Source organism: Mastomys coucha, unplaced genomic scaffold, assembly GCF_008632895.1.
Source record: "Mastomys coucha isolate ucsf_1 unplaced genomic scaffold, UCSF_Mcou_1 pScaffold13, whole genome shotgun sequence".
NCBI classification, from domain to species: Eukaryota; Metazoa; Chordata; class Mammalia; order Rodentia; family Muridae; genus Mastomys; species Mastomys coucha.
In genome coordinates, this window is record NW_022196895.1 from 68204872 (window position 1) to 68221283 (window position 16412).

Genomic DNA, 16412 nt, shown 5'->3' on the forward strand with positions numbered 1-16412 from the left:
AAGAGAGAGAGAGAGAGAGAGAGAGAGAGAGAAAGGAAAAGAAAGAAAGCAACACTGATTCTTCCTACACATGCCCAAGTAAGACTGGCTAATTCCAGGTGAGTAACAATCACAGTTTACAAGAAGCTGCTTCCTGGTTGACTCTGTAAATCCTACTCCTAGCAAGCTCCCAGCGAACGGGAAATTTGTCACCCTACCTACCATTCCTCTAGCAACCCATGCCAGAGCATTAATGCTTTCTTTTTGTGCCTTTTTAAAATTCTGTACGTCTCAGTATCTCCACCTTCGATTCTGTTCTCCCTTTTGTTCCTTAATTCTTCCCTGAAAATTGATTGAATTCTCTTGCTAAGTTATAGCAAGGGAGATGTAGTTTTCGTGGGAGGTAGTTCGCCCCTCTATAAATAGAATTTAACTCCGAGGGGAAAAGTAAAACAGCAGCCTTACATAACCTTTCACAAAAGCTCTACTCATTTTCCAGCAGGACCAGAGAAGGGCCTACAGTTCATGAGCTAAGCAGAAACTTGTCTCACCACTGGGAACACTAGTGATTTTCATTCAGATTGATCCAGTCTGCACAGCTGAGCCCTCGAGTCCTCTCCTACTCCACTGTGATTTGGAGCTCTGGTTAAAGCTTGTCTCTCAACCAGGCAGGGCAAAGCACAAGCTTCAAAGGCCCGTGCTGAGCTAGATCTCTGTCTGAAAGCTTTACTCCTCTTTAAACACTCCACTTAAGCCTTCCCTTTCCCTTCATAGTAGCCCAGGCAAATGAGCAGTTGGATTACTTCATGCCCCAAAGATCATTTCCAATCAAAAGCCAAGGTTCAGTTTGGGGTCAGTTCCACCAGGGTCTCACTTTTAGCACGTGTGTACTTTCAGAACAGACCTGAAGGGCACAGCCAGGAAAGGACTCCAGGCTCCAGCATCCCTTTTATGTGCCTCCCTTTTCTTGTGAATCATAGTATTTTCAAGAAGGAAGAGAGTGGATGGAGGGAGTGATGGGAAGTGAAAAACAGAGGACCCCTTTGAAGCGCGTCGTCTCCTTGAGAAAAGGAGGGGTAACTCAGATCGAACACTCAAAAAAATTCCAAGGGGCTTCAATCTCAAAGAAAATAAAGCATGACATGACCTCTGAGAGAGAGCGCAGTAGTAAATAAAAACAGCAAGCCAGGAGCTTCTTTGATGTGTGGATAGTTTGCCTTTGTAAGACCTAAAGCGAGGCTACCCAAAGATGTTGCAAGCTAAGATGAAATTCATGTGGCTGGGGCATTTTTTTTCCCATTGATTGTATGACCAGTTACAGTTGTGTAGACTAGAGAAGTCTCTGTCTCCTATGCAAATGCTTCTCAATAACCTTATCCCCTAAAGGAGCAAGTCAAGGCCATGGCCAGGCTTTCTGAATTGCTAATGAGTCCCCAGGTGATACAAATGTTCTTGTTCCATGGACAAGAGCATGAATAATTGTTGAAATACCAGTGTAATGGCTGGGCATGACAGTCATCTGAAGAGTTTTTTTTTTTTTTTAATGAAATAGAATACTGAGACTTGGGTAGCTATCTGAGATTATAAATTAACAGGTAGGAAGAGAGTCTTAAAACTGATGAAGAGTCAAGAAGGAAGGTGCTTCTCCGGAGCAAAGAACTGTAGGGACACAGTCTACCTTGTGATTTTTTTTTTTTTTTTTTGTTAACAAAATATGAATTAGCTTCTAGGCATTCACTCTAGGTAGCTAAGTCTGAAGAAAATAGCTAAAGTAAAAAGAGGTAGTGATTAAAGATTGTTTGAAGGTACAATCCATAGGCATGTGTTAAGGCCTCTATGTTAGATTGGTATAACACTGAGCTAGGACCTACTAGTTGTTGCTTCAACCCCAAAATCCAGTAAAGGCATGGGCCAGGACTCACTAACTTATATACATAAGATCATCAAAAATTTTAGTAAAATATGATTTATTTTATTTCTGTATCTTTCACACAAGCAAATTATACTTAAGAATTTTATAATATGTGCTTATGCTTGTGAATGTCGCCTTTGTAAAGCCCTTCTTCATAAAAGCCCAAATTAATATTATGTTAGCAATAGATTCTATTCATGAAATAGCAATTAAAAGTGAACTGAAAGATAGCATACACTTTATATATTTATTGGGTTGATTTTATCACTAAGTTACAATTGGACCACATAGGTTGATTTTCTGTCCATTGAATAGATGAGAATGTTAAAATACAGTGAGATTAAGTGCTTTACCCAAATTCATTTCCTGGTTAGTGTTTTCTTATACTCTAGATTATGTCATGTCTGTCTTCATGGCCAAAGACCAAAGGGTCAGACTCTATACTAACTGTCACAGCTACTATTGGGTACAGTAATGTGATGTGGTCACAAACCACTGACTTCTTCGTGAGCTGCAGATTAAAGCAAAGAGAGCATCCAACTATATTTGAAGAAGCAGCAATGTAGAGAAAATATAGTGGAAGGCCTAGGCTTAAACAGAGCTTAGGCTTACTTTTCCTTTGTAACTCATTGAGAGAAATCAGTAATATAGTTTTCACAAGGCTCCTCAAGGAAGAAATGCCCATGTCAACCCTCATACCTCAGACTATACATAGGTAAAACCCAATTCTCTCTCTCCCCAGTGGAACTAGGCATGTTCTTTAATAAACATTTGCCTTTGTCTAGCTCTTCATATTTTCCAAAACAGCTTTTCTCTAACTATATTATTTGTATCAATAAAGTCCAACTGCCAACAAGTAGAAGAGACCAGCTATAAATTCAAAACTAACTCATGAATTAGGGCCAGAGGTTCTTATGAAATTTAACTAAATATTATGATGTTTGAAATGCTGCTTGGGGTAACTATCTGGTATTCTTGTTGGGTGGGTATCCATTCTTTAGTTGTCCATTCTGGAACCCAGCCAAACAGGGTGGCTATGGGTCCCTGGTAGAGACCATTGCTGTGTGATCTTGAAGGAATAGAGGGGAGCTGAAGGGAAAAGCTAAAAGGAGCTGAAGAGAAGAGCAAGGGGACCTTGGGTCAGCTGTCATTTACCTAAAATATAAATGATGAGAAAATATCAAAGAATACTTCTTGACATGAACTCATTTCAGTGGATTCTACTGGTATTCCCTGAACATGAGAATCAGATGTTGGAGAGAGTACCAGGAATGTTCTGCAGCCTTGCCAAGATCCCTACTATACAGTAGTTTCCTGAAGCAAGCGAGGCTGATCTGGGGTTCACTGCTCTTTCTTCTACCTTGGGACTTCGGCAACCTCTCTTTTTATGTGGTTTTTCTCCCTGTGCACATTATCAAACACCCTCTTCTTAGCTTATTAATTTATTATTTGCCTCCCAGATCACCTACAGTTTTCTTGGTAAATAAAACTTCTTTTTTATTTCTTTTCTTTCTTGTTTTCTGCTCTCTGGATGCTTTCACTGTCTTTAATATGTTATCACAGTAGAGTATAGTTGTTCAGTAGTATGCTTATCCATCTAGTCTTTAATGCTATTAACATCTCAAAAAGATGCCTGGACTACTCAATAAGTGTTGGGGGTAGGAGTGGGGAAAAAAGTCATGGGAGTGTTTTTATGTGTTTGTAGGAAGTTTGTTGGGATCTGCAAGATAATTCATGCTAAATTTCACTTTTCCCATGCCTATGTCTTAGTTAATTTATATTTTACTTCATTTTTATTTCATCTTAGTTTAGTTTTTTTTTGTTTGTTTGTTTTTGAGACAGGATTTTGCTTTGTAGTCCAGACTGGTCGTGAACTCATTCTGCAGTCCAAGGTGTTCTCACACTCATAATTCACCTTCAACCTTCACCCCCTAAATTCTTAAATTATATATATATGTGTGCTCCATTTAAATATGGCTTAGGTTAAAAATGATTGACAACTATTTGCACCCCTATGCTCTAAAAACAAAACACAGAGAGAAAGACATATATATATATATATATATATATATATATAGAGAGAGAGAGAGAGAGAGAGAGAGAGAGAGAGAGGGACAGAGGAAGAGAGAGAAAAAGGGAGGGAAAACAGAGAGAGACCAAAAGAGAGAGAGAGAGAGAGAGAGAGAGAGAGAGAGAGAGATGTGAGGATTGGCCTGTCAGCCCACCTTACCAATATTAATTAACATATTAATGATAGAATGTATAAACATTGTAGGGCTGTCTTTCTCAGTCTCTCCAATTTGTATCCCTTCTTAATAAGTGCTTTGTTCTGCTGTAGGTTCTACTCATCTGTGTATGTGCCTGTCTCATTGACCTTAAGATAAATTCATGAAAGATGGAAATACATTAAAACATTCCATTTAGCATCTCATAACCCCTGTTAAGTATCCATAATGATTATCTTGAGTCATATATTTGATCTCATTTGATCTTATCAAGCTTAATAATTATATTGAACTTTGAGAAAACTACACAAAAAGTGAGAACGCAACAAAAAAATATATCTCTGGCTTTTACATGGTAGGGTATGATGGATCTATATTTTATAATATATTACTCGAGAAATCTTATCTAGAAACCTCCATTAAATGGCGAGACTTTGATTATCAGTTATCCAAATTAGAAGGAGTTTGGCTAAAACAGGAAGCATGGTTAAGCTTCAAGTGGGATAGCAGGGAAGAGTAAATGGATTAAATAGCTAGAGTTAGAGGAAATGAAGATGACCCAGGAGATGAAAGCAATTTAGAGTCAAAACATTTAACCTGCTGGATCATAGAAGAGGCTGTGTCATTGCAAAGGGGAAACAAGAATACCGCATTCAACGTCACAGGTATTAAGAAGAATATTTGGAACAGCATTATCTAAGATAAATTACAAAGCAAATTTGCAACAGCCAAAAAAAAAATCTGTTCTGTTACTGAAATATTTCCCAAGGGAAGTAGCCAGCAACCCATCCCTGGAGAGGTTTCAAGCCAGGAGGAAAATAACTAGAAATTGTCCTGCAGGGAACCGCTCTGCCCAGACATTAAACATGAAAGGAAAAGCTTGCAGATTTTTCTCTCTAATTTATATTCTTCTGAGATCCCATGAGGCTGAGCGAAGATGTGGGAACAATGGATGGAGGACTCTCAATGCAAGGCTTGCTTAGATGTCTCAGCCTTGGCTTACATCTCTAATGAGTAGGCACAGAAGGCAACCAGCTAGAGAGGCCCCTTCCAGCATATCCAAATGCGTTATTTAATCCACAGACTTTTGTTAGCCTTCCCAATGGGACCAAGTGAAATAAATTAAGAACCTATACAACGTTAAAGGCATATATTTCTTTAAGTACAGGCTGTCTGAAACCTGCAATCATACTTACTATGCATTTTACTGCATGGAAATATATTCAAGGTCAAATGGGCAGAATAGGATATATTTTCACTTAGATTTGGTATCTGCTGTTAGGATTGTAATTCAATCTTCTTTTGGTTCCATTAGATTCAGGAGATTCCCACTGTGCCTGGAATTAAGCCTGGTGTCCCAGAACCTTGCTTACCTGTAACTGTCTTCTATAAAGGCATGATAAACAGGGTAAGTGAATATACATAGAAAATGTTGCTCATTACAAAAAATATTCTCAAACATACTAAGGCCATCTTTTTCTAGATAAATTCTAGTGTACATTTTGGGAAAGTGCTTAAGTAGTGCCTGGGTTGGGATAAACTCGGTGTAACATAAAGTGACAACTTCCTAAAATGTCCACTGCTGATGATATCCATGCTTAAGAGCAAAGGTTGATTGGTAAGAACACAGACAGCCACTAGCAAAATCACTAAGAAAATGGGTGCTCAGCTGAAGAAGCAGGATCAGAGAAGTATCTTGCTGCAACCATAAATGGCCAACAAATTTATGAGGGAAAAAAATGTGCAGTTTTATTAGCAATCAGGGAAATGCAAATTAAACCCATAATGAGATGTTAATTCACATCCACCAGATGAAGGCAAATTAAGCAAATGAAAATACCAAGTGTTGGTGGAGACATGGAACAAAGAAGATTTTCATATGTTCCTGGTGTGGTAGTATAATAAATGTAGCATGCCACCACCTCTTAATATACAGATTTTGTTTTCATGACTCAGCATTTCAACACCTACATGCACACTTGAAGATGATGGCTAATGTTTAATGCACAATGTGTATAAAAATGTTTAAATCATAAAGACTAGCCACAGAAAATTGGAGTTCAAAAAAGTCTATTGACAGTATCTCAGGTAAATTATAACTAATAAAGTCTTGAAATATTAAACAGTAGAGTAATTTAGTGTAGCTATATGCACATACTCTAGCAGTCTAAGATACTTAATGTTTAGCCATTAGGGAAATCAGAAAACAAATGCATTTCTTTGATTATAACCAAATGTAACAGAACCAAAGAATGTGTTAAAGAAAGATGCATTTGTGATGATGTTACAAATTACGAGGATTAATTAACACAAAATTCAGAAAACTATCAATGGGTAAATGTTTTTTCTTTTATTATTTTTATTATCTTCAGTGTTATTATTAATCACACCAGACACTACATATGTGTGCAGTCTATAATTTAAGTAAGTTGTGATGTTGAAACTAGAAGAGAATTAGCATGGTTGTAGTCCACTCCCTCATTTAATAAGGAAAACTAGGGTTTATGAAGAACAAATGACAACCAAATTAGTATATCAGATTTTAGAAGTACCACAAACCCATTAATTAAATAAATTGGGGCGTTTTCCTTTGACAAGGAATTCACATCCCGATTTAGAGTCTTTCTTACATGAAAGACAATTTGTGTAAAATTGAGCAAAACAAGATCCAAGAAAGAAGAGGGAAGAGTTTCAATTGGACTTAACAATGTAAAGGAAAGGTACTTTCTGAATCTAGAATCAATTTTTTTTTTACATATGTCACAGTTAGAAATTTGTGTCCTAAATTTTAAAAATGCGGTGCTTTATCTTCAAGTCTTCAGAAACAATCCTATAATGTAAAAACTGCATCATAGTGGTGGCATAAATACATGACAAATAGGTTAAACCGTGTTCAGTATCTTAAAGGGCTGTTGAGTACAGAAATATTTCTAAAATTCTATTGGTGAAATCTACAAATATTGAGATTTAACAGTAATCTTCACCTACTAAGGCAAATGGTCTGAAAGAGTATCATTCATATCACTTCTATTTTTTTATTCTAGGAAAATATATAGATTTAAAAGCATTTTAGAAAGTCTAGAATAAAGTTATATTGATAGTTTTTCTTATTTGGTCATAACAAATAAATATCAAATAATAAGTAAATAACTAGGTCCTAATAATAAATATACAACTAATAAATATCAATGAGATGATATTTTTTATTAAATAAGATCATAGAGAACCAATTAGTTCAGTAGAACATGTTTGTCCTAAATAGTCTTGAGAATTGCCTTCTGTCCAGACCAGTATGTAACAAATACAAGGAGGAAATTTCTAAATTGCAATAAATACCCAGGAAAGTATATATAAAAATAAACCTGTAATATGTTATAGAATTTGGTTTTGTGAAAGAAAGCATATATGTGTACTTAACACAAGACATAAATGAGTTATGAGTATTGGGCTCCAGAAATTTAGTAGAATAGAAAAATCTTCCACTCAAGTCATGCCATAACAGTCTGCTTGAGAAATAAGATCAATAAATAGGAAATGATTTGTGTGTTTCCTTCCTTGCTGGACTTTCGCCCCAACAAATGAAAACTGTGCACCCTATGGTTGTTTAAAACTGTTCATAGGAACAATATATACTCACATGACCATTGGCAAATTACCATCAATAATGAAACTAGAGAAATGTTCAGTAATATACATTATTCCGTATTTCTAAATCACACCGTAGGACAAAATTGGAGCATTTCTGAACCATCAAGAAAACTATTTTCTTTTTCTTAAGACTTGTGTCAAAGGGGTGTTTTAAACCTCAGGTTAAATTTGTCACAGAACTTTAGAGCTCTGTAGTAATTTCGATCATCAATCAGGCAACCTGCATTTCTTCATGTTAGTACAGTGCTGAACCGAGAAGTATACAGTAAGGGGGTCGGCACTCACATGGGAGAACTAAGCGTGTTTTATGAAATTGTGCTGCAATTTGCCTGAGTGCTATGATTAAAAAGGTGCACAATAATTTGCATTTTATTTTTTGCTGCTGCTCACTTGGCATACGTAACGTGTAATTTTGTCTTGCGCATTTTTATTGGCCTACAGGGAAAACAGTCTGGGTTGCTTATTCTTTCCCCGTCAGCAAGTTGAAGATTCACTTTATGAGGTCTTAATTTTAAAGAGTATCCTAAATGTATTGGGGCAGATCATAGCTGTGGGCATGATAAGGACAGTGAGAAAGGCTCTGAACTTTGAAAAGTGGAATCTAATGAAAATTAAAGTTCTATACTTCAACCTGTGTAACAACTTTGTGACCAAATCATATGACCAGGTAGGTTATCACACCCATCACGCTGTATGGCTCATGCCTTCCTCAAAACTTGTGAACTCTAGAATGTTAGGAGCCATGGCTTGGAAGCCACAGGTGAGTCTCCCAGGCTATCAGAATTACTTAGTTCTTTTATGAGTACAGTTCATGTTTCACTAAAAAAAGCAGTCATAAACATTTAAAAATATATTTTTCAGGCAAATTCCCATGTCTTCTAAAGTATAATACAGCATGTTCAGCATATGGTTTATGGAGCAAGGACTTGGTTGCATCAACAACTGTGGCCTGGGTGCCATAGTATTGTACAGGGAGGACAGCTGGATTCTCCAAGGACAGCCAAGGGATAAGCAAATAATCCGCAGTAGACCACTGAAAATTTCACCCGGAATTGTATAAATATTGAATTTTGTGTATTCTAATCCTGAACCAGCCATATCGCAAGCCCAGGTTCATCAGGTCCTGAAATTCTCAAGACCTTCTCTACTGTCACCCTGACATCATATTTATATTTTACGAATTCTACATACCTATTGCATTCTCATTTTATTCCAGAGACTATGATATTTTTCTAGAATCTGATAACTTTTAATCAGTAATCAACCAAGCGATCATCAATGGGTTTATGTCATAATTCTTTGAACCCCCGGACAAGCTATAAGGCTTTCTAAAATGTATGTGTACAGTTCCTCAAAAAGATGACCAGTAGAGATAGATTTGAGGAAAATGCCTCTGTAACAAATAGCCAGACACAGCACCCTGTTTCTGTTTTGGCATGGGTTCCTGATGGTAATGCAGGCCAGGTCTGCGGAAACTGGGGGGAGCTGGATCCAGGCCAGCACCACTTTACTAGTGAAATCCTGTGTGTCCTTACTTAAGACACTTGAAGGAGAAGGCTGTGGAAAGCTCTGTGCAGGTACCCTTGTGTTTTACTAGAGACAGTGGTTCCTAGCAACTGCATCCTTTCCTGGTTACCCTGGCAGGGAAAAGCAAGAGGAAGAAGTCTCATATACATAGTTTAAGACAGTAAATGTTTTGCTTTAAAATATCTTAGACTGCAGTCTTACGTGGAAAGAGCCAATTCGGAAATGTCAGCACTTCGTTTAAACATTCAAAGCCCCTGAAGAGAAAAACAAGGGCTGGGGTGTCAGGATTTAAATCAGTCTGTATGCAGATGATAGCGATCAAGCTGCACTATATGGCATTACTGTGTGTGGCTAGTAACGTCTCAGGAATAATTCCCATACATAAGAGAACTCTTAGACTAGTGAGTGGATGCATATGGTGGGAAGAATAAGGCAGGAAAAGAAACCTTTTTGAGGTAACTGCTGTGGATTCCCTTAGACCGTGTATCTTGCCTTCACTTTCTAGAAACAAACAAACAAACGACGACCACAAACTATCCCAGCTTCTCAAATGAATTGCCTCCCCCAAGCTCTCGCCAGATTCCTATTGGTTTAGCAGCTTACTCTAAGGGGACTGTCTGGCAGTGCTCCATTCAAGAACTAGACAGGATAAAAGCTGGTCCTCCTCAATGAAGTAAGGAAGTCCGCAGAAAGGTTAACTTGCCAGGGAATAAATGGAAGCCACACACACACTAAGAAGTTATAAATCTCTTCCCGGGGGCGGGGAGGGGGGAGAAAGAGTGTCTATCAGCCCCTCACAGCAGCGTTGCTGTTAAGAGCATTAAAGCAAATGCACTGAACCTAATATATTCACATATAACACATGTGCTGGCCATTTCACATGCTTCATAACTCAGAGGGCAGCTGCTGCAGGGTGGGAAATGGAGAGTGTGACAGGTCACTGGTGATTTATACTGCAGCACTAGCGGGAGCAGTGGAGGGCCTGCTTACCCAGGCAACCCCAGGTCCTGACATCCCCTTTCCTCTGCACAGCGAGCCCAGAAATGACACCTGACCTGCTGTGACTGTTGCTGTTAAAAAAGGGAGCTGGACAGAGCCAACCTTATTTCATTATATATATATATATATATATATATATATATTTCATTATATCTAGACTACATAAACTAGAACCAAATGTTCACACAAACACGTATGGATAATTAAAGAATTCATGGGTAAACTTCCTATTTGACTCATCAGTGTCTCAAATTCCCATCTTACCTGAAACAGCATCTACCTGGTGCCTCTGCACAGGACTCACATCAAGAGGAGAGCATCCTACAAGAGCAAACTTGAACAGCCCTGCCTTCCTCTCTCAGCTTCAGGTCCTCACTCTGCACAGACACTATGCAGGGATGTCCTTTTTGTTGCTGCATAATAATCTCATTCAAATGGACAAGTTTCACATTTTGCCTAGAATGAGGGGAAGGGCCAATGCCATTGTGCTAGTCTCCATAATCCTTTGTTACCAATCAACAAAGTCTTTAAAACCTTCTGCTGAGTGGGAATTTCAATGCCTGTGAACTAGACATTTGGCCTTATTAAGGGCACCTCCTACTGGCCCTTTCTTGGAGTGAACTATGCTTCTCTGGTGCCAGGCTCCCAAAAATTGCTACTAAGGAAAAGGATAATATTCAGATAAATGAGCAAAGAATAGCAGAGTGAGCTGAACTAGCCAAAGCTTCAAAGCACACCACCCACAGTCTTGGGACCTGCACAAATCACATCACCTTTCCTTTCAAATAACACAAATGTATTTAGAAATGTGGAGAAGTTTAGAACAAAGATCAACACGAGTCATCCACTGGCACTTTCCTTCCACATGTATATTTTTGTGTAGAGTTTTTTGTTTGTTTGTTTGTTTGTTGTTGTTGCTGCTGCTGCTGTTGTTAGATATTTTTATGAAGAGAAAATTTTGAGAAGGCAATAATGGAAATGAAAAAGTGATAAATAAATGACTAAATATAAACGAAGAAAAAGCCCTAAATGAGTAGGAAGCTGATGTTTACTGTAAGGATTAATAAAACATATTGGATCTATCTCCATTCATCTACCACCAGTTTTGCAGGGTGATTTGGAAACGGCTTTAAAATATTGCATAACTGACAACATTGTCTATTTTGCACACTTCGCTTAATTCAATGTTGTTAGCTACGGCTCTCTCTCTCTCTCTCTCTCTCTCTCTCTCTCTCTCTGCTTAGTAAGGAATATCTCTGGACTTCCCTCTTTCTGTCCAGGTGCTCCCAAAGTGTGCCAGAGAGAGCCGAAGTCGTCTTCTGGGTACCAGAAAGATCTAGCTTGCTCCGCCTCTGAGCATTTGCAGTTTAAGGAGGGCATTTTTAACACTTTCCATTACCACAAGAATAAACTACCCCCTACCCTCTCTACACCTACCTCCCACCTTCAAAGGGAGTAATTACAGAGGACAAAGCTCTGGGAGAGAAGAGCAAGGGAGGAGGGGACAGCCTAGAGGGAGGAGGGAGGGAGGGCAACTGAGCTGAGGGTGAGGATAAGTGCGCGCATCATAGGCTTCACAGAGCACGCAGGCACACACACACATACACACACACACACACACACACACACACACACACGCACGCAGGCACATACACGCACGCTCGCAGGCACACACACGCACACACACAAAAAGACTGACTCGCTCTGGCTGCCTATAGGATGAAAGCCCAGGAGCCTTGCTTGGCTCGTGTTAATTCCTGAATGCTGGCTGGGTGCTGGCTTCGTGGCCTGCATCCCTTGCCACAGTGTGAAAAGCGACGCTTTCTCTGCTTATGTTCTTAATCCTTGCTTCTGAAGCCGGGACTTGACAGCCTGAGTTTAGGACTCCGGGGAGAAGGGGTGGGGGGAGAGATTGGCTGCTGTGATTTAATTTTATTCCCTGTTAATTTCTGAGGCACAGGTTGGGGCGCTCCTCTCCAACTCCTGGCCCCAGCCGGGGCGGTCTTTGGATGTGAGGAAAGGTCGATTCCGAAGGGACTTGCATGCTCACGCAGCAGCTGTTCTGTCTTTCCCCAGCAGACTGGCTCCCTCTACACAGTGCCCACCTACTTGTGGTGATGTCCCGCAAAACGAGTAAATCTTATGACTTGGTTCGTTTTCATTCTCTCGGCCACAGAAAGAAGCCTGGGCTCCGCAATCGGAGACTGCAGCACCCAGAAAGCAGCCTTAGGCTCTTTCTCCTGATCTAGCCCCGGAACAGTTTTGCCTTTTGCCGTTTGCCGTTTTTTTAATTAGAAATCACGCTTGCCAAGTGCCAGGGCCAGGAGGCCTATTTCCCAGAATATCAATCATTTGGAGTTTGGAGGTGTCTGGGAGATATTCGGAGACTTAACTAGCAAACAGTATTCACCCACCGTTAAAATCTCAAATACATATCCCTCTGTCTGTCAGCTCTTTCCCTCTTCAGGCACCGCTATGCACTTATACAAAGTACTCAAAACGAATATGTCTCTTTCTCGATTCTCAATCAGCACGTACAGAAATGCAAAGGCAGGGTCGCATGCATTCACACAAACATCCCCAGCAGCTACATCCCGCACAGACTTACTCTGAGCACCCTAGATGTCATCCTCCGCTTACTCCTGTCACCCCATCCACCAACCCCTTCCCAGGTTTTTGAGGCTCTGAGGAGACAACCCAGTTCCTTTCAAAAGCATCCCCATCACTTTCACCAGCTTGACCCCCAAGCCAACACAAGTATTTGTAAAAGCAAAGATGCAAGAGAGAAGCAGCACATTGAAAAAGCGCGAAGAGATGCCCTCGACCCCACCAGCATCCTCCGCCCCCAGGAGGAAAAACTCTTCTGTCTTTTATCATCCGCGAGAAAACGGTGGGCAGAGAGAACACCAAATACCGTATTTCTCTTCCACTCTAATTCTACTCCCCAAATGAAACGGGAAGAGGACGGGGTAAGGGGTGGGGGAGCGAAGAGAAGAAAGGAAAAGACCTCTTACCAGTGACTTGAAGATGCGCGCTGAGCAAGGAAGCTCCGAAGAGTACAAAAGCCAGCTTGGGTACCCAAACACATCCAAGACTATTCTCCATATTTCAGCCAACACCTTCGGGGCCGGGGGTCCTGGGCAGCGGTGGCACTCACACACATGCACTCACACACGCATGCACACATGCACACACCCGCGCCGAGCCCCTTAGGCTTCCTCCTCCTCTTCCTCCTCGTCCTCTTCCTCCACCTCTTTCTCCACCTCCCCTGCGCCTCTTCTGCCTGCGAAGCCTTTTTTTCTGGTCCAGGGACACAATCAGCAGCAAGAAGGGGCAGTGAAGAAAAGTTCCATTCGGTCCAAGAGCTCCCGAACCCCGGTAACACCTTGGAGAACTAACTCACGGAAGCAAAGGGAGCAAGCAAAGGGGAGACAGCTCTCCGTGGGGCTTATGAGGCATCAATGAACAGAATATCCAGAAGGGCTAGAGAGGAGACGCAAAGCAATCCTGTGGCTGGCCATGCGTTAGATCGTTGAGGCTGCTTCCTTGTAGTCGGTTGGATAAAGTTGGAGAGAAAAATCCACGCTGGTGATGCTGTCGGTTTGGCTTCTCAGAGCTGGGGAACCGGGTAGGGGGCAGAGGCGGTGGAGTGCTGGGCAGAACACTCTCACTTGTTACTGGGGTGTCCGCCAGCAGTGTGTGAGCTGAGAGTTGGAACCTTACTATCCATTGATCCGGAGAAGTGGAGGGTTGGAAGGGAAAATGTGGAGACCGGAGGGAAACGAACTGGATCAGGGAAAGACTCCACGCAATGGGGGGCGGGGGCCTAGCGAAGCTTAGGGGAAAAAAAAAAGAGCGGACGGAGGAGGCTCCCAGCAGCTGCGTGTGCCTGGTCTACATATCAATGCGCAGGGATGCCCTCTGTGGGCAAAGCGTGGGAAGTCACTTTTGTCAATGGAGCCAGCTAACACCATGAGCATCTGGAGGCTTTGCAGCAATCATTTTTGATCTTCAGCATCCAGGAAATTATTTTGTGCGACTGTAAAATCTAGGCAGGTGTTTCGCAATAGAGCAAATGGCCAGCCGTTTACTTTCTTTCTTGTCCTCAGCATGGTTAAAAGAGACATTTTCATTAAAAAAAAAAAAAATGAAAAAAATCAGCTAATGAAACCCACTTCTAGAAGTGGGAAACAGAGACCCAGAAACACCCCACAGGGTAAGCGAACATCGCACTGCTGCTTCCTGGGGAAGCATATTTTCTCCATGCTCACTCTCCTCCCGATGTGACTCAGAAGTACAGGCATTTAAAGCACTCACCATATTCCCAGGGCCTCAAGGTCTCCCAGGAAACAGGAACCAACTAGAGATTTAGCAAAACTCAATCCCCATTCTCAAGGGTCAAGGTTTTCATCAGTTGGGAGAAAAGAGTCAGTGAACAGTGCCAATCCATGTGATGAGAGTGTTCTCGGAGAAGGAAAGACTTCTCCAGTCCCTGAACAGACTGTGAAGGGAGGGCTCATGTAAACACACACATGTAAACACACACAGACACACTTGCATGTACATTCACAGCCCATACACACAAACACACACACAAACTGACACACACAGAGACACACACACAGGCGTGCACACACACTCCATACACACACACAGACACCATATACAAAGAGACACACATACACACAGTCACGCACGCACATGTATGCACACACATACCCCATATACACATACACACACACACACACACACACACAAATACACCATACACACAGAGACTACACACGGAGACATACACATGCATGCCCACACACATCCCATAACACACATACACACATACACTGTACACACAGAGGCACATACACAGACACACATATGCATGCACATACCACACACACACACACACACACACACACACACACCTCATATACACACACAGACACACACAGGAGATACACACACACATACAGAGAGAGAGAGAGAGAGAGAGAGAGAGAGAGAGAGAGAGAGAGAGAGAGAGCAGGTTTCAGGAAAGCAGTGCAGAATAGAAGTTGAGAAAACTGTTCCAAGCCCTGTTATTTTGCACATTTTGTCTTCTCTGTGTGGCATGAGGCAGACTCCACAGGCAATACCCTGTGTCTTTCATCTCTGCCCCACTCACAGATGCTAGTGGGACTTGAAAAGAACACTGCAGTTTTGTTAAAAAGATGAACTAACAAACAAATGATTTAGGCAGGAAAATGAGGGGAAAAAAAAAACCCCTTCTGAAATATGTTCAGCCTCCCTTGTCTCTTGTTCTTCACCATGTGATTTTCATTTACTCCTTCCTTCTCCCAACACTCTGTCTTGTCACTCAGATTTCACAAGGTTGGTAAAGGATAGCTATAAGAGGAGAGCAAAAACAAAGAGGCATGAATAACATGGAATAAGGTCACTACCAGAAAAACACTAAAAATGGAGAAGGATGCTTCGGCTCCTTAGACATGCTTACCTGCTTCCACCCAGAAAAAAAAATTTTGAAATAAGTAGTGTGGCATCTCTGATGACAAAGTCAAACTTCCCCAGAGACTTTGATGCTTTGTTGATATGCGATTTTTTGAAACAGTAAAAGTGGAAGCTTCTAGAAATGTAGGGAGGAGGTCTACAACATGGTTTTAATTGGACCATGGAGTTTTTCTGTAAGATCAATCCTAGAAAACTTTGAGACATTTGTCACATTCAGAATTTGGTATGAAAAGTAATCAGGCACCAGAGGAGTGCTTTTTGGCTCACAGGAAGGAGTGTACACCCTTCATTTAGATGGACAAGTGACTGCTGAAACACTGGACAGGAGAGACCAGCCATGAGAGAAAAACTACAATATCTCTCTCTCTCTCTCTCTCTCTCTCTCTCTCTCTCTCTCTCTCTCTCTCTCTCTCTCTCTTTGGCCTGTTTTTTTATTAGATGTTTCTTTATTTACATGTCATACAATATCTCCTTTCCCAGGTTCTTCTCCAAAAAATAAAAATAAAAAAATAAGAAAACAAAAACAAAAACAAACCCCTGTTCCCTCCCCCCTCCCCCTGCTCACCAACCCACCCTCTCCTGCTTACTGGCCCTGACATTCCCCTACACTGGGGCAT

At 41.0% G+C, this 16412-nt stretch overlaps 1 protein-coding gene and 1 long non-coding RNA gene across 3 annotated transcripts in view; one reads left to right on the forward strand and one right to left on the reverse strand.

The window, feature by feature from the left end:
* Positions 1-5541, forward strand: part of LOC116087328 — a 9168-nt gene extending 3627 nt beyond the window's left edge. The window contains exon 2 of the long non-coding RNA XR_004117364.1: positions 5432-5541. This is a non-coding gene — a long non-coding RNA (uncharacterized LOC116087328). The remainder of the gene's footprint in view (positions 1-5431) is intronic.
* The window catches only part of Dcc (DCC netrin 1 receptor), a 1081061-nt gene extending 1066892 nt beyond the window's left edge, over positions 1-14169 (reverse strand). For both annotated transcript variants that reach the window (XM_031365997.1, XM_031365996.1), the window contains exon 1: positions 13305-14169. In XM_031365997.1, the coding sequence (XP_031221857.1) occupies positions 13305-13395 (91 nt within the window). In that variant the 5' untranslated portion in view covers positions 13396-14169. The remainder of the gene's footprint in view (positions 1-13304) is intronic.
* Between the last annotated feature and the right edge of the window lie 2243 nt (positions 14170-16412).